The sequence below is a fragment of the Moesziomyces antarcticus genome (genome assembly GCF_000747765.1).
Source record: "Moesziomyces antarcticus DNA, scaffold: scaffold_v10016, strain JCM 10317, whole genome shotgun sequence".
NCBI lineage: Eukaryota > Fungi > Basidiomycota > Ustilaginomycetes > Ustilaginales > Ustilaginaceae > Moesziomyces > Moesziomyces antarcticus.
The window spans coordinates 50,181-67,162 of record NW_014638994.1 but is presented as its reverse complement, the minus strand read 5'-3'; the positions used below and the strand labels follow the sequence as shown (position 1 = coordinate 67,162).

General features: G+C 59.6%; 4 protein-coding genes and 2 non-coding genes across 6 annotated transcripts, besides 6 other annotated features; 5 read left to right on the top strand and 1 right to left on the bottom strand.

Moving 5' to 3' along the window:
* Positions 1 to 573: 573 nt before the first annotated feature.
* Positions 574 to 843: a sequence feature (In-frame stop codon was detected at splice-junction site;~hypothetical protein).
* Positions 844 to 920: 77 nt separating this feature from the next.
* Positions 921 to 970: a sequence feature (In-frame stop codon was detected at splice-junction site;~hypothetical protein).
* Positions 971 to 1,051: 81 nt separating this feature from the next.
* Positions 1,052 to 1,340: a sequence feature (In-frame stop codon was detected at splice-junction site;~hypothetical protein).
* A 186-nt stretch (positions 1,341 to 1,526) lies between these two features.
* Positions 1,527 to 1,647: a sequence feature (In-frame stop codon was detected at splice-junction site;~hypothetical protein).
* A 77-nt stretch (positions 1,648 to 1,724) lies between these two features.
* Positions 1,725 to 1,752: a sequence feature (In-frame stop codon was detected at splice-junction site;~hypothetical protein).
* A 113-nt stretch (positions 1,753 to 1,865) lies between these two features.
* Positions 1,866 to 1,965: a sequence feature (In-frame stop codon was detected at splice-junction site;~hypothetical protein).
* A 789-nt stretch (positions 1,966 to 2,754) lies between these two features.
* Positions 2,755 to 2,997, top strand: PAN0_016d5237 (uncharacterized protein; the record flags this gene model as incomplete). Its single annotated transcript, XM_014799179.1, has 1 exon — positions 2,755 to 2,997. One exon carries the CDS (start codon positions 2,755 to 2,757, stop codon positions 2,995 to 2,997), a length of 243 nt encoding a protein of 80 aa, XP_014654665.1.
* Positions 2,998 to 3,305: 308 nt separating this feature from the next.
* On the top strand, positions 3,306 to 5,849 carry PAN0_016d5236 (uncharacterized protein; the record flags this gene model as incomplete). Its single annotated transcript, XM_014799178.1, has 1 exon — positions 3,306 to 5,849. The coding sequence occupies one exon, from the start codon at positions 3,306 to 3,308 to the stop codon at positions 5,847 to 5,849; it is 2,544 nt and encodes an 847-aa protein (XP_014654664.1).
* A 327-nt stretch (positions 5,850 to 6,176) lies between these two features.
* Positions 6,177 to 6,282, top strand: PAN0_t016d0002. Its single transcript has 2 exons — positions 6,177 to 6,214; positions 6,247 to 6,282. It is a non-coding gene; the product is annotated as a tRNA-Tyr (tRNA).
* A 307-nt stretch (positions 6,283 to 6,589) lies between these two features.
* PAN0_t016d0001 lies at positions 6,590 to 6,670 on the top strand. The gene is given in 2 exon segments: positions 6,590 to 6,627; positions 6,635 to 6,670. It is a non-coding gene; the product is annotated as a tRNA-Leu (tRNA).
* Positions 6,671 to 7,378: 708 nt separating this feature from the next.
* On the top strand, positions 7,379 to 12,160 carry PAN0_016d5235 (uncharacterized protein; the record flags this gene model as incomplete). Its single annotated transcript, XM_014799177.1, has 1 exon — positions 7,379 to 12,160. One exon carries the CDS (start codon positions 7,379 to 7,381, stop codon positions 12,158 to 12,160), a length of 4,782 nt encoding a protein of 1,593 aa, XP_014654663.1.
* Positions 12,161 to 12,476: 316 nt separating this feature from the next.
* PAN0_016c5234 (uncharacterized protein) lies at positions 12,477 to 16,761 on the bottom strand (the record flags this gene model as incomplete). Its single annotated transcript, XM_014799176.1, has 6 exons — positions 12,477 to 12,899; positions 13,044 to 15,479; positions 15,541 to 15,637; positions 15,788 to 16,117; positions 16,206 to 16,270; positions 16,426 to 16,761. 6 exons carry the CDS (start codon positions 16,759 to 16,761, stop codon positions 12,477 to 12,479), a joined length of 3,687 nt encoding a protein of 1,228 aa, XP_014654662.1.
* Between the last annotated feature and the right edge of the window lie 221 nt (positions 16,762 to 16,982).

Genomic DNA, 16,982 nt, shown 5'->3' with positions numbered 1-16,982 from the left:
CGACGCGGCAGAGCACCTATCAGTCTGAGTCAATACAGTGTTGACCATGGTTCGCGTCGCCAGCGTTCACGTGCCCGGCCCTGGAGTCACCGTCGAGGGCGAAAGAGGAATGACTGATCGCAAACAGTCTATTGTCATCAGCTGCGAGCCCTTGCTGAGCGCCGCTAGTTACCGGCGGTGGATGTGAGGTATGGCCGCAGCATGACGGCCGCAGCATGACGGCTGTACCACGTCTACCATACGCAAAACACAGCATCGGCTCGGCAGAGGCACGAGGCTTCCTTTCATGCAAGCTCCTTCGCCATCAACCCGTCAACTCTTCGACCAAGTACGTCGTCTGCCGCTCGTACTGAGCTCTTCTGGACCATCTTCCTGGCAGAGGTGCTGCTTGCGCGGAGGTGAGTCACGCTGATGGGCTTTGGAGTTGTCAACGCAGGTCGCTGCTGCTGAAGACACTGTTTTCAACGCCTGAGCTCAAAGCCAAGCTCGGGCTTTGCTTTTAGAACTCTTCCGAAGGGGCCCCTGGTACAGCATCGCATGCTTGGCCCGCGGTAAGCGACTCACGAGCTGGCTTCACCGCGGCTGCCGAAACGAAGCGGTGCGTTGATCCTCGGTACCAGCAATTTGGACACCGCCTGCAACGCCACGCGCCTTTGACGCCAACCCAAGGTCCGCTTCGGCTGTTCGTTGTCTTGTTCGCGAGTCGAGCCCCATTGTTCCCGTGTGCAAGCGATCGTTCTCGATCTGCCGCCCCCATCGGTCGTTGCGCGCCGGACACTGCGACTCTTGAGCCGAGTCGCATTTTCCTGGCAAATATTCAACCTTTATCGGGTCCTTTTTCGGCTTCGATTTCGGGATTTAGAGCTCGAATTTTGGATCAGGAAATGAGCATCGCGAAATCGCCATTTCAAGGTACTCACATTGCAAACAGTACATCGATCGAAGATGTCATGCGCCAATGGCTGCGGTTCTGATATCGCCCAACGCAGCGCTTGATTGCAGAGTGTTCGATTCGCTAGGCACCACTATCGTGCAAGCGGAAGCGTTGAACAGATGGGCATCATCGGCGTCGAAAAGTGACGCGGGAGAGGACCTCCCTCGATACAAGGGTTCGGTGCTATTGGCGGTGCTCGTCGGAGCATCCGCCTCGTCGCCACGTCCCGCTCAACGAGCCAACATCGCCGATTCGATGAGCGAAGGCGGTTGCCCCCGATTGCAGGTCCATCCTTTCCTGTCCTTGCCGCTTCATCTTCGGATTCCCCTTTTCCGAACAGAGGCGCGTCTTTGACAGGCTCGGCAAGAGCGATTCCGCCTAGGTCGTCGTTGCGGAATCTTGTCGACTAGCGAGGAAGTGCGCCGAAGCCGAAACCGTGTAAGACGGTGCCAGCGTGGCATTGCCGACAACTGCGCAGCCATGGTTGTCCGCAACCGAGCCATGAGGTTGTTCGTACGGATCTATCTCAGGCTCCTTCGCATGCCCCTACGGGTCACCCTGCGTTCCTCTCTCGCGCAGAGACGACACTAACCACCAGACTAAATGGGAACGCGATGAATTGGCTGTTGTATCTCGCTTTTGCGCAGCCGCCTGATGCCTCGACCTTGCGAAGGACACCTTGGACGAGCTCGTCAAAAGCTTGCGCAAGATAGCTAGTCCGTAGAGTCATGGACCAGCTGAAGCAAGGCAACCCTGAGCTAGCAGCTGCATTTCCGTTCACAGCCTCGACATGATGCCGGCCACAGCAAACGGTGGGTCTGGCCAAGGTCGCGTGAAATGACCGGCAACAGACTCTGCAGGCAGGCTGCTCGGCACGATTCGTGAGACTAGCTCGGTCCAGAAGAGCTAGTAGAAATTCTGGGGTGCGAACCAATTGTCACTATGCTTTGATACTTAGGCGCATCGCTATCGAGTCCCGGCTCAGTGGACGCATCGCGTGCTGTCTCGGTAAATACATCAGGAACCGTCATGTTTGTCTGAAGTTTGAGCCGATCAAGCATCCCCAACGCCAATGGCCCTTGCATCTTGCATGAGTGGGTCTAGGCCCGAGCTTTCTGTGCAAATACACCGCCAAAGTCTGCAGAATCCGACATCACGTTTCGGGATATTGAGCACTAGCGACGCAAAGTCGCCACCACTTGTTCTGTACCTGGCTTTCCACCTCAAGCCCGGTCCCACCACGGGCTCGTTCGAGATGCGGCTGATGCTGCAGGGTCCAGCTCCACGCCAAGCAACAGGCGAAACAGATCAGCTTTCGGAGATTCGGCAGATGGCTAGACCCGCTCTCTCTCCCCCATGCACAGCAGAATCGAGGGCTGCGTTGAAGCAGCGGCTCACTCTGCTCTCATCTCGAACTTGCTCTGCGCGATGCCTGACGAGAGGGGTTGCGTCCACTCGCTTGATCGATTAGGCGCCGCGGAGATACGTCGCAACTGCGGTTGAGCAACGATTGCGACAATGCGAGGCACGAATGAGCTTGAGCCTGAACAAGGGTATTTCGAGCCACCCCACGTCACAAGGTGCTCATCGAGTTGGACTCCTACACCGGCCTGTTCAGCTCAGTACCACCATTTCGGGTCGCAAAAGCTAAAGCACAACGACCGCGGCTTTCAAGGCCAGAGATGAAGCTGACGATGCAGCTTCTTTCATGACGTGGGTGCCGTCACATCATCGGAACTACTGCTCCAAAGACGCTTCGACTTCACCTTTCGACATTGAAAGCCTTGTTGCCTGCAATTCATCCGGTGCATCCGTGACGCATGCTCGACTTCAACTATCACTACCAGCTTGGCAGAAGAATTGTCGTCCGGGATCGCGGCTCGACCGCTCCTCAATCGTCGCCGTCTTTTCCCACCATCTCACTCAAGGCCATCCTTGGCACCCGCGCGCGCAAGCGCGCAAGCACAAAGCGAGCTCGCCGAGCTCAAGGAGCTGCAGCACCTCACCAGGCACCGGCAGACCCAGACAGCGCAACAATCTCCGACATTATCCCTCAACCTTAACCCAAGCCTGCATGTTCAAGCTCGAGGCTCAGTTTAGGTTCAACTGAATCAGCTTTCTCGAGCTTAGCCCACCTGCGTGCGGCTTTCGCAACGTCATTGACCGGTCGCAGGTCTCTGCCAGGCTCGCGGACAAGAGGAAATGCGGGGACCGAGAAGCTGGTTCTCTCTACGCATCACTGTCGACGCACCTCGAGCGAGGATATAATTTCGGCGTCCAAGAACTCAGGCATCGCCCTGCGTCATAGCAACACATCAAGACGCCTTGGTCACCGTAAAAACAGCAAAGAACACAACGCAAGCTGGTTCGGATGATGCAGACGCCACGTTCCCTCACACAGGTGCCTGCGGTTCCGGCCGTCGCCATGTCGACAACTACGCAGGGGCGATGTCGCCCAGCTTCCATCGCAAGCTCAGCAGACGCCCTGGCGATGCTCAAAAAGGACACCAGCACACTTGCCACTGTTTCATCGACTAGCAGCAACACCTCGGACCTGCTAACACCGCTGCTTCCGACAGCAGCCTATCCCACGACCATGTTCCCGCATCGAGTGCGAGCCGCACCGATGATGTCGTCTCAGACGCACGATACGCCGGAGTCGGGGCCGGAAGACATCTGGCTTGACACCCCTTTGGCGTCGCTCTGCACGACCTCCAGGATGGTAGAGCCAATTTGCAGCGGTCAAGCCCTCGAGCAGAGCCTTCAAATGTCCGTGCCGCCGAGTTGCAGCTGGTCAAGGACATCAGAAGTACCACATCCGATGCTGGCGCAACAATCAGTGTCGATTGCAGCTGCAAGCAACTTGTTCAGCCTCGAGGGAGGACTGTCTGATGATCGATCCATGTCTGTCTCGGATCTTCTTCGGGACATCTTGCCTGAATCGAGCCCCTGGTCGGAAACAAGCTACTCAACGATGGAGCAGACGCCATCGGGATGCCCTCTCGACACCTCGACGGCCTTGGGACTCTTCTTTCCTTCAGAAGGGCAGACGACGCTCGGAAAAAGGTCCTTCGGGGACATTGATGCTGTCAACAGCTATTCCTTTGCGTCAAAGGAGAGTGCTGCTCCGGCAACAGCTGCGGATGCTTTGTCGTCAGCAGTGAAGCTTTTCTCATCGAGCGCCCCCAGCCTGGCTTCCAACAGCTGCGCAGAGCCTCCTCTTTTCCAATCCAAACAGGCTGAAGGCCGGCAAGACCAGGTGGCTGTATCGAACTTGACAATTCTGAACGAGCCTACAACAGTCACGGGCTACAGTCGAGCCGTGACACAGATGCACTCCGAGCGGCTTGGAGCCCTTCTTGGCCTCCCTTCTCCCACTACACAGTCGTATCAGCAGAACAACGCGGAAACCTACTCCAATCCACTAGGCGACACGAGATTCGAAGGATCAGAGTATCCTCTGGACTTCTTAACGGCACCGATCACGAGCCAAAGCGCGTCTCTAACGGCAACAACGCCGGCACAGATTCGAGCGGCGACAAAGCGCTGCTTGCAAAACGCAGTCCTGGGTGGCAAAATGGCTTCCTTCCTTCTAGATCACCAAGATCACATCGTCTCGGCCGCAGACTCTGCGATCCTGTGCGAAATGCTCGCTACAGGTCTAGTTGGTCTGCCAGCCACTTGGGATTCGCTGCGTGCGTCGAAAATCAACTTCTCCGAGCTGTTGTCTGACCACCAGACCGTGGCATGGTGGCAGAAAGCGTGCCGCGAGGTCCTGCTACAGCAGTACCAACAGGACCGCAGGGCTTCGCAAGACCGCCGTGATGGTAGGATACCTGGCCGACATCCTCACCACTACTCCAAGGAGATGGTTCTTTCCTGGAACTCCGAGTCAGGCGCACACCAGCTGGTTGAGGTCAAAGTTTCCACGGTGGCAAAGCAAAGCGACGCAGACGAGATCTGCATAGTCGCCTCAGTGCGGATATGTCGACTTCCGGCGTTGGCTGCTATAGCGACTTCCTACACATTGGACCCCCAAGCTTCGTGGTATGCCCCAAAACTGGCTCGATCCGCACACCAAGCTTACGAGAAGCTACGACTGCTCGTCTCGAGACATGGTCTGATCCTGCGCACATCGACATCTCGACTCGGAGACACTTGCAGAGGAGCAAGAGGAAAGAATGGCACCAGCAGATGTACGGCGATCCACTCGATTCTAGGTCCTACTTGTCCAATACCGCTCGTCGGGCAGAGCCTTGTGGACACTGCCTGTCTCACTCCGTTGCTTCCTGTCGCTGCGCAGGCTGCCATCGTCGGGCTGGCACAAACTGTTCAGCTAAACGTAGCGGGTAGGCTGATCACTGCAGTGGTTCAGCCAGTGATCGAGAATCTCACGAAAGCGGACGAGGGTCCTCGTCGAGCCCGCCAGCCGGCAAGCAAAGTGTGGGTGACACTGTCTTCGTCGGATCCAGACTGGAGTCGTCAACCTGCAACAAGTGTACCTCTCACCCAAACCAACAGGCACAACCGCTATCTAAGTTACGGTCGAAGCGCGAGCAGTTCGTCTGTACAAAGCCACATGCACGGTAGCCATGCGCCTCGTCATTCCATTAGTACGTTCTTGCCCGCAAGCACCAGCTATTCGCTGCCAAGAGCTATACCGTCCAATCGCCGAGCTTCGGTGCAGTTCGACTGGTCGTCGATCGCCAAATCCACCTCACATCATGGCTCTTTCCAGCATGACTTGGGCAGAATCGAAGAAAACGAAGATCCGAGCGAACATTCAAGCGGTACCGGCGCAGATATGCCAGGCGAAGTGCACGACACCCTCACCTCGATGATGGCGCAGCTCGAGCTGGAGAATCGCTCACTCCGCAAGCGCCTCGGTATGCAGCAGAGAAACGGCGTTACTTGAGCCTTCATGATGGCAGCAGACAGCTACGCCCAACATCTCACTACCAGGGCATGACTTGCGAGTCACCATGCAACGCAGGACACAGAGCCACGAAATACTATGCCCCTCTTGCACGATTGCGCACTCGAGAGATTGATGTCTACGATGACTGCCGCTGTATATGACCATCGAGATGGTCATATGGACTCATTCAGCGCTCTGCTCCCGGCAAGGGGGGCTGCGGAGGCTTCGAGTCTCGTCATGAATGTTGCAAGCATGTCTGCGAGACTGCGGCTGAGGGTATATGTCTGCAATGTGTTTCCAAGCTGCTAAAGGTCTAGACCGTACCCGGACATAGCTCAGTTGGAAGTAGCGATGGTTTGTAATTGGAAACCCTAATCCGGTATTAACGGAAAAGCACCATAGGTCGCCGGTTCGATTCCGGCTGTCCGGAGTCTTTTTTTTTTTTTTGCTTTTTTCCTGCGTGATTTTATTTTCTTTTTCAGCGACGCGGGCGTGCCATGCGGATTTGACTTTAGCTCGATGCAGTCGACGTTTGCGCAACTCTGCGACGTGAATCACGGTGACAGTGCTAGCGAACGGCTCTCGACGTGTGCCGTGCTGACTGAGCTGAGTCAGTTTTGCAGCGCAACGATGGGGAGCGACCTCGTGGCCGTGCGCCAAGTGCTGCTCCCTTGGATGCGGCTGCCGGCGTGGATCTGAGCATGCAAGCCTAACTTTCTCTTGAAGCGGGAACGGCACCGGACATAGCTCAGCTGGCAGCAGCGATGGATTTAAGCTGGACATCCCAGAGGTCGCCGGTTCGACCCCGGCTGTTCGGACTAACTTTTTCTGCGATAGGAGTGCAGCGTTGGTGTCGATACCGATCGGCGAGGTTGGTCGAGGTGATGGTGCCGGCGGGGTTGGATATGTCTGATGTCTGACATGGCTGGACCCTGCATCCCCGCAAGCAGACGAGATTCCGGTCTAACAAACTCGAACGAAAGAAAACTCTTTCTGTTAAGTCAACGAAACACCGATGGGAAGCGGAAAGCGGAAGCAGATTAGCGCGAATCACGAAAGCACTTCTCGAGCCGGTGTTGCCGGCGAGTGCTTTGCCGGTGACGAGTGGCTCCGCATGGTGCGGGGCTGCGAGCTGAGCGACTGCCAGCGCAAATCCGACCGGCACGCAGGCGTCTTCTTCCTGCTATCAGTCTAGCAGTGCAGCTTCCAGCATCCACCACCGCCTCGTCCTTAAGTCCGTGCACTGACTCTTTCGGACCGGCACCGGGACGAGCTTTGATCCTCAAGCCGGCTGACGAGAGCCACTATCCGAGCTTGGCCACAGTCCGGACGGAGCATCGTAGGCTTCCATGCAACGTTTGCTGTCGAGCCCAACATCTGGCAGCTTGACACGATCCTCGCTTCTCGCTCACCACCTTGTCCGTCCGCAAAGTTCCCCGCTCGGCCACGCCTTCCACCTTTCAAGTCGTCTAGCGTGCACTGCGAGTTCAGCTCGCATTTCACCGCCGCATCGGCCTAGACTCGCCATGTCGGACGATTCCAACTCCTCTGCTGCGGGCAAGCGTAGGATCGAAGCTATCAGTCGCCACGTTCAGCCCGTTGCCCCGATCACTACCACTTCAGCTGCCCAGCAGCCACGGCCTCTGCCAAGCCAGAACGGTGCGTTCTTTGACGACCGCGACAAGCTCGGCACGTTCACGCTTGGGCCAAACGTCTCCATCCCCGTGTTCCAACCAAAGCTGCCAGAGCGTCTGCCTTCCGAGCGCCTGCTGCTCAACCTGGACGACCCCATCGCGCTCGAACACCTCGAGTTCCTCGCCAAGAAATGGCAGCTCGGTCAGGACGTCTTCCTCCTCTCGCCTCCTGGCCCTTATGCCCGCAGGCTCAGCATGACTTTTGCTTCGCTCCTCCAGATCCCCTTCGAGTACGTCTCCTTCCATCGTGACGTCGGAGAGGCAGAGCTGCTCCAAACCCGCAGCCTCTCTTCAGGCGGCAACCTCGTCTTCGAAGACGGGCCAGTCATCCGCGCCATGAAGAACGGCCATCTGCTCATTCTCGAAGGCGTCGAAAAGGCAGAGCGCGGCGTCACTCCCATCATCAACAACATCTTGGAAAACCGCGAACAGAACCTGGCCGACGGCCGGCATCTCATCCCCGCCGAAAAGCTCGAGGCTTTCCGCCAAGAAGAGGCACAGCAAAAGGACGGCGCGAGCCGCTTCATCCCCGTTCACCCCAACTTCCGCGTCATTGCCACGGGCGTTCCCGTACCACCCTACCGCGGCTATCCACTAGACCCACCCTTCCGCTCTCGATTCCAAGCGCGTTGGATCGAGGGCTCCGTCCAGTCCACCGTACCGCTCCCCGAGAATCTCTCGGAGCATGCACAGCAGCTGCGTTCGCGTTGGTCTCAGTGGACGGCCCTCCTGCGCTACCACACCACCCTGGCACAGGGCAATGATGTGATCCCGCCGACCTCACGGCTTCCGAACTTGCCCACCACGGCGCTGCCCCTCCTCACCGACATCGTCAGCACCTTTCCGCCAACGAAGCCGCTCCGCGCTCTCGGTTTCGATGAGAGCGACCCCATCTTGCCCAAGTGGCCGCGCGATCTTCCCGAGGAGACCAAAGATGTCGAGGCGAGCGCCTCCACCCTCGCCCTTCTCAGCGCCGCCTACCCGCAGATCTTTGGCCTCGATGCAGAAAAGCGCAAGACGCTCAACTCGCTTCTCTCTCAGCTCGAGATTCACGAGGAGCAGGGCGAGGGCGCCGACCCCGCCACTCTTGCTGCCACCGGATTCATGGGCTACCTCGTCGACCGCATCGAGCGCATCTCTGCCACCAATGCCAAGATCACATTTGCTCACGTGGCTGGCGACGCCCCCGCCATCTCCATCGAGGCTCCCTGTGGCGCTTTGGACCTCGCTCCCGTGCCACGCCTGGGTGACACGAAGTTCATGGGCCAACAGCTCATTGTGACGCCAAGGGTGCTGTCGATATATAGCCGCCTCCTTCAGCTGCATGCGCTTGGCAGGGACATCTGCCTCGTTCCAGCGAGCAAGGCACCGGCGGCGGACAAGTCCGGTGCTGCCTCCACCGCTGATCCTTCGGCTGCAGCAGCGCATCAGCCATCGTCGTCGACAACAACATGCATCAGCCTGATGGCCGCCACACTTGGCTATGCATTCGAATCGGTCTGGTTGTGGAAGGACCTGGGCGGCGGAGAGCTGCTCATGCGCCGAGCCACCGCCAAGGACGGCAGCACCACCTGGGAGCCAGCTCCGCTTGTGCGCGGCGCGATGCAAGGCAAGCTGATCCACCTTGCTGGCGTAGACGTGCTTGGACCCACACTCGGCAGTCTGTCGCGACTCTTGCAGGACCGCGAGCTCGAGCTGTGGAATGGTGCCCGCATGACAGAGAGCAGTGTCGACAAGTCGCGTTCGACCGATCAAATTACCGCCAGCGCCAACACGAGCATCGAGAGCATGCTTGGCTCCACCGTCGCTCCGGGCGAGATCGTGCCGATCCAGCCGACATTCCGCGTGGTCGCAACGGCGTCCAAGCCCACCGGCTGGCTCGATGAGGAAGCCAGTACACTCTTTGCCATCTGCAGCACTCGCGCCATGGACGAGGACGAGGAGCGCCACATTGTGCTCTCGCGCGTCGGCCTCGACGAGCCAACTTCCGATCTGAAGCGCCTCTTGCACTTTGTCAACCGCTACCGCGCGCTCAGTGCTGACCCCAACCTAGGCCTCGCCAAGTCGAGGAGGCTTGGAACGCGTCAGGTGATCCGCATGGCCGCACGCCTGGCGCGCTGGCAGGAGGACTGCGACGTCCATGGCCTCATCTGGCGCAGTCTCCTCGTCGACTTTTTGCCGATCACGGTGCGCGAAGTGATCGCAAACCTGCTCACTGAATGTGGCATCCACAAGCCGGGCACCGAGGGCGCCTTCCAATTCGTCCCGCGCCTCTGGATCGGCGATCCTGCAGTCGTTTCTCCTGCAAGCGGCCAAGACGGCGCCGGTACGCTCGAGTTTGCTGCGTCCGACGGCTCGGATCGCGAATACCCTGTGCGCTCGATCCCTCGCTACGATGCAAACAAGCTCGACCCCGAGGGAAAGACGCTCATTCCTGACCTCGGCGGCAGTTTCTACAACAACGCCCAGCAGAGCGGTTTGATCCGATCGTTCTCCGAAGATCTTGTGTTGCTCAACGAGCATCTCCTGCTCATGGGCTCGCAGGGCACGGGCAAGAACAAGATCATCGACCGCACACTCGAGCTGCTCGGCAGGCCGCGCGAGTACATCCAGATGAACCGTGACTCGACCGTGGCCGGTCTGCTCCAGCAGATCGCGCTCGAGAAGGGCCAGATCCACTACTACGACTCGCCGCTTGTGCGTGCGGTCAAGCTCGGCCGCATCCTCGTCGTCGATGAGGCTGATAAGTGTTCCACCGCCGTTTCGGCTGTTTTCAAAAGCCTTGCGGAGCGGGGTGAATTGAGTCTTCCGGACGGACGCCGCATTCGTCCCGCCCAGGTTGGCGAGCGTGCCCATGCCGCTCAGAACTCGGAAAGCACGACCGACTCGGGCGACATCCTGGTGCACCCCGACTTCCGTCTCGTGCTGCTGTCGAACCGACCGGGCTGGCCCTTCTTCGGCAACAACTTCATCGAGGTCATCGGCGAGGGCTTCAGCTGCTACGCGGTCGCCAATCCGGACATCGAGTCCGAGGTTCGCCTGCTCAAGGCGGCAGCGCCGAGCGTGGATGTAGATCTGCTCCGCCGGCTCGACCTTGCGTTCCACGATCTGCGCGCTGGTTTCGAGGCGGGACTGATCAACCACCCGTATTCGCTGCGTGAATTGCTTCATCTCGTGGCGCACATGGAGAAGTACCCGCAAGAGTCGCTTTCGTCGGTGCTGCTCAACACGCTCGCTTTCGACTTGCACCGCCCCGAGAGCATCCGTTGGGTGGTGGAGACGCTGCGCAAGCGCAACCTTCCCATCGAACAGCTCTCGATCGAGATTCTTCGCGAACAGGACCTCGAGCGCCGCCGTAACGCGGACAAGGACAAGCTCAAGGCCGAATTCCATCCTGGCAAGGAGGACTACGACCCGACCAAGGCAGGTCGTGCGACCCACCTCAACAAGCCCAAGGAGGGCAAGGTGGACAAGGACAATGAGCCACACGTCGGCGGCAACACGTGGAAGGGCGGCACTGGTGGTCGCGACACCATGGGTCTCGGCGGTCGCGGAGGCTTTGGTCGCCAGTATTCGGGCCACAAGATTCACCAAATCAGCAAGGAGCTCAAGAACGATGTGCCTGACCATCTCAAGAAGCAGGCGCGTGAGATGGCGCGCGAGGCGCTCGAGAAGGAGCTGCGCGAGAACGGAATGCAGCCGCACGAAGCGGTGAACCTGCACGAAATGAAGCAGAAGGTAGCTGCGCAGGTGCAGCATCTCTCCAACGTGCTCAACGACCTCAAGGCCAATCGGTATGAGCGCTCGTGGCTGACTCGTCAGCAGGAAGGCGAGCTGGACGAGCGCCGGCTGTCGGAGGGACTTGCTGGTGAGCGCGGCATCTTCAAGCGACGCGCCGAGATGCCGCCTGACCCGGGCGCGCCCCAGGTCAAGCCCAAGCGCATCCGCATCGTGCTCGACCTCTCGGCGAGCATGTACCACATGCAGTTCGACGGCCGACTTGAGCGCGAGCTCGAAGTTGCGCTCATGGTCATGCAGGCCTTTTCGCGCATCGAGGACGGAACCGAGCGCTTTGCTGTCGACATGGTCGGCCACAGTGGCGACGAGGACATGATCCCGCTCGTCGATGTCGGACGCATGCCCAAGACCGACGGAGACATGTATCGCATCCTCCGCGCTGTCGTCAGTCACACGCAGTACTGCGACTCGGGCGACAACACGCTCAAGTGCATCGAAAAGTCGATCCGCCAGGTCAAGCGCGCTCTGCCCACCGATCCGCACCACGGCACCGCCGCCAAGGTCGACGAGACCACGGCGACGGGGCTGGGCGCTCCGATCGTCGAGGAGGATCCATCGACCTCGCCCATGGACGACTACTTTGTCATCGTCCTTTCCGACGCCAACCTGTCCAGGTACGGCATCACTCATCAGCGCCTCGCTCAGCTTCTTCGCCTCGACCCGCAGGTCAAGACCTCGCTCATCTTCATCGACAAGGGCACAGAGGCTCTGCACCTCGCCCGTCAGATCCCCACCCAGACTCACGTCGCACGCGAGACAAAGGACATCCCGCGCATCCTCAGCAACATCCTCACCAGCGTCGTCCAGGGCGCCTGAGCGGCCGCGACCTCTGCTCCAAGGATCAAACTCTCCCACCACGCACTCCCTTCCATTGTTTGAACTTGTAGACATCTCAGCCGGAAAGAATCAGAACTGCCAGATTAGAATTCAACCACGTCGCTACGACCATCGCGATGGCGGGGAGTCGTTTGAGAGAGGTTTGAGAGAGGATCGATGGGGCCGTCCGAACTACTCGGCTCGTGCGCACTGCTCGACTGATACCGTCCCGAAGCCAGCATGGACGGACACCGCCGCGACGGCGGGCCACTTGGGCACATGTAGAGGCCAGGCGTCCGCGCCCGCACTCATCATCCTATTGCCTTGCGTCTGCAGCGCCCTGCGCGAGACTAGCCGCGATTTCTTCCTCGGTGCTTCTCGCCTTGCCCTTGCCCTTGTCCATCGCCTGCGGCGGATCCTTGGCAGCTGCATCCTCTTGCTCGAGCTGACCGAGCCTTTGAGTGGCAGCCGTGACGGCGCGGTCAATTCCGTAGCGCATGCCAAGGTCCAGCACCAGTCGACACGTCGCCCGGTCCGGCAGGAACATGGTCGGGATGGGATGCAAGAACGAGAGAAGAAGGTTGCTCGCGTGCCAGTTCTCGTCCAGAGTGATGCAGGGGAGAGGCGTGTAGCCGAGCTGCTTGCGATTCTCCTCTGCGCCACGTTGCAAGATGATGCGGACGGCCCGGCTGGGGTTCTTGATCACGCGCTCCAGCAACGTCGAGAAGAGGCATGGATTCTGTCACGAGCAAGCGACGAGTTGAAATGCCGAGGTTGACAGTCGAGGCGTGGAGAGCGTGTGTGTGAGAGAGAGAGAGAGAGAGAGATCATCATGTTAGTGACTCGCCGAGACTTGGTCGCTGAACAGAGCGATGGTACGTACCCAAGCAGCACACGGGAACGCAACGCCGTCGTTGGATAGCAGCACCATATCCTGGTCCCGGCAACCTAGAGGCAAATAGCAGTCCCAAAAGGTCCACACGGTGCGGTCACGCATGGTCGTCATGAGCACGTCTGGATCCATCAGATCAAAATAAGGTGGCTTCCAGCCGGGCGGAAAGAGCCTCGGATCGAGGTCCAATAACGACATGGACCGATCGGGCGAAAGAGACGTGGCATCCGACGCAGCATCACCTCCGGTGCTCGCGAACGTGTTCAGAGCCGTCGCGGGACTTGTGTTCTCGCTTGCCTTGTCGAATCCGGTCGGCGAGGAGGCTCGATTCAGCGACGATGCATCCGAGTATTGCGCCTCGGCGCTCGCTATGTCGGCTGCGCTCGTCAGCGACTTCAAGTTCATCGGATGCTGGGTCTGAGCAGCGTGATTCCGAGGAGGATAATACGCCCGCGCCGGATACAGCATCGGTTGGACTGGAGCAAAGATGTTCGAGCTTGCCGGAGGCCAATTGCTGACGCCGGACTCCGAGGCTGGAGCCGCTCCAGCTGTGGCAACCTGCGATCCCGTCATCGCGTCACCCGTGGGCTGCGAAGCTTCTGCTCCAGTTGCTGCCGCTGAAGTTGCTGCTTTGCTCTTGTCCAGCTTCGGGCCGCTCTTCCTTGGTGCTCTCTTTCCCTTGGCAGCTTTCTTCGCAGTGCCGGGCTCGAGCTCGAGCTCTGAGACAGATCCTTCCATCTCGGCAGGTCGAAGCTCGGCGAGAGGTCCTTTCGCGCTCAGAGCAGCGGTAGGAGCCATCGGCTGTAGAGCCTCTGAGGTCGCACTGAAGTCCTGAGCTCCAGCTACGTTGGACCCTGAAGGGCCTGAGTCTGCTTTGGCCTTCGGCTTGGCCCTGGAACGGGCCGGCGCGTTCGGTCTACCCTTGGCAGACCCCTTTGCAGCCTCCTTGGCAGCCTCCTTGGGCGCGGTGTTTGCCATGTGCGCATCGAGGATCGTCGCAGTATGGGCCCCACCGGCGAAGCTTGGATGATCAGTCGAAACCTGGTCAAGTCCAGAGCCGTGTGCAGATCCAGCAGCAGCAGGCACTTCCGCTGCGTCGATTGCTGATGCTTCCTGCGGGGGATTGATTGCTTCTGCACCGCTCGGCTGTGCCGCGAGTGGTGCTGCCGCATGTGATGGCCCCGGGAGGGATAGTGTCCCAGCGAGGGGGACTGGCAAGGGGCCAAGGCGCCCTTCGGCTGACGCACTCGCTGGGTCAGCCGAGCCTGACGGCGGCTTTGCCTTTGACTTGGCAGGCTTCCTAGGCTTCGGCGGGGCCTTTGGCTTGGGCGGTGCTTTCGGCTTGGGCGGCGCCTTTGGCTTAGAGGTTGGGGCACGCTTTGAAGGTGCTTTGGCCTTGGGGATAGTCGACGCATCGGATTCTGCTCTCGCACGTTTGCCGGACTGCTTGGGCTTTGCCTGGACTGGTGCCGTGGCCGGGGTCGGGGCAAGTAGAGGCAAGTCCGGATGCAGATCGTTTGTGGCTGCCTTTCCGCCCGGAACGCTTCCGTCATCTGCACTCTGTGACTGAAGTGCTTCGAAGTGCGAGGTCGAGCTGGCTTCTGCTGCAGGCTCTTGCAGCAAATCGTGCTTCTGCTCGTTTGCTCGACCGCTTCGTACTTCGTCCAGCAGGGCCGACACGCTGATGAGACAGCCAATGTCTCCTGCGTGGGACTCGTGCTCGCTTTCGGCACATGTGTCCGACCCTTTTTGATTGCTAGACCGATGGGCAGAAGGGTCAGAGAAAACCGTCTCCGGCAAGACCGGCTCTCGATGTCCGGGGGGCTGGCCATTCTCTCGGCCCTCATCACCCGGCGATGGCGAGACCCTGTCCAGCCCGACGTCACCACCACGACTTTGATCATTCTCTGCGCTCTGCTCCGCCGACATGACGTGGTCTGCTGTTGAGACAAATTCCATCGCAGCGTTGGGATAGACGGGCTGATCCTCGAAGATGTCGTATTCGGACCCAGGTGCATCCTCTGACGACGAGGTGGGAGATGCCGCACCAAACCAGTCAAGGGCTTCTTGCTCTGGTTTTGCCTGATCCGCGTTCGACGGTGGTGCTGAGTGCTCGGGAGTCTCGCCCGCGCCACGGTGAATGGACCCTATATCCTGCATCACGCCCGAAAGCGCCGTGGTCGCCAGATCGGCCAGTGTGCCCGAATGATGTGGCACGGCTTGTGCGTCACTCTGATCGTTTTTACCATGCGTCTGGGTCGACGCTGCCGGCACTTGCGAGGCCACGATGGGAGAAGCCAATTCAGGCGGCGGCGTGCTTGGTTCGATGGAAGCGCTCATGATGAGGTGTTCCATCAGCGTGAAGGTATGTGCGATGACGGCGAGACAGTAGGTGGCGGGATTAGCGGTCGCTCTCCTTGCTAGCTCCTAGAAGAAGCTAGGATCTCGAAGACAAAGCCAGGCGGGAAAGTGGTGGTGCAAGTCCTACCGCACAGGAGCGAGGCCACGGCTGTTCGCTTTGACGGCTGTAAAAGATCCTGATGGCCTTTATGCTGTTGCTGCTGGAAGACGAGGCGTAGACGTCGCTTCAGCCGAGACGAGCTGCAGCAAGCGTGCTGCTGGTCGCATCTGCAACCTTGCTCAACTAGACTTGCTGCCGTATGCAGAGAGGAGAAGAATGAAGATCGATGTGGATGTCGCCAGCAGCTGCAAGGGCGGCGGGAGCTAGGGCTTACTGGGGGCCGAAAGTGAGCCCCAGTTCATCCTCGAGAGTGGAAATGACCCGACTGAGCGTCGGTCGGTGGGGCCATCCAAGGATGGTTGCCACGCCCCTGCGCAAGGGAGCGGAGGAGAGATGCAGTGCTGCGGCGTTGAGACTGACACCTGAAAGGGGACGGAAGAGGAAGAGCTCGAGATTCGGATTAAGAGAATGCAAGAAGCTTGTGTGGGCTCGCTGGCGTGCAGAGCAATGCGATGCGGTGCGATGCGGTGCGGTGCGGCGCGGCGCGGTGAAATAAGCGCAAAGCCAAATGAAGGCGAGCTTCTTCTGGGCGGCGACGAGTGGGCTGCGTGGCGAGCCAAGAGAGATGAGAGCGAGGGCTCAAGATTGCAAGCCGCTGCTTGCCGGTGGGAATGACGGCTGCGGCGAGCAACAGCGCTGGGTTGAGATGAGCGGATAAGGCGAAGGCGTCGTCGTCGTCGTCGTCGTCGTCGTGCAGCTTGCAGGCGAAATGAAGGCGAGGCTCTCACGAATGCGACTCCGCGCGCATGAGACTGCCGCTGGATGGGAGGGGGTCCGGAGGTCCTTTGTGCGTAGCGTCGCGTCGCTTTTATGCGGATCGTCTTGCTGTACCTTCAAGCACAGCCTGCCTACTGGTAGGTTGCTGGTCGATGTACGGAGAGTCAAGTTCCGAGCACGGCATCCTCGCGCCTCCTCGTCAGTGTCACCGGCGTGAGGCAGCGCAAACCGCGGCCAAGCCGACGGGAGCATGCGGAGCGAGGCAGTGACAGTGGGCGTTGCAATGGGTGAGGGCCGCGGGAGGTGCTGCGGCGACGGCTGCGCATGAGCTTCTGCGGCCTGAGCGCGAGCCACCGCGAGCCACTCAGCCCGTCTCATTACTGCCTCGACTCTGGCGCCCACCACATCGCGACGCGTCCATTCGAGCTTGAGTGGCGGGCGGCTCGGCTTGCCTGCGCCAGTCGATTTCATTTCTCTTCCGCGGCAGCTGGTCCAAGCTCCAGATTGTCCCCGATGAGTCACTCCGTCTGGTCGAGGTTGGCCGAGTCGGATCGATCGGCAGGGGCCGACTATGGTCAAGAGCCGAACAATGCCAGCACGCAAGATGACACAGCTTTGCGACGTCGACTCAGCAGAGGGGACGGATGTTGTGATGTGGCCAGTGGAGCCGAGTGCTGCAGCTGCAACTTAGG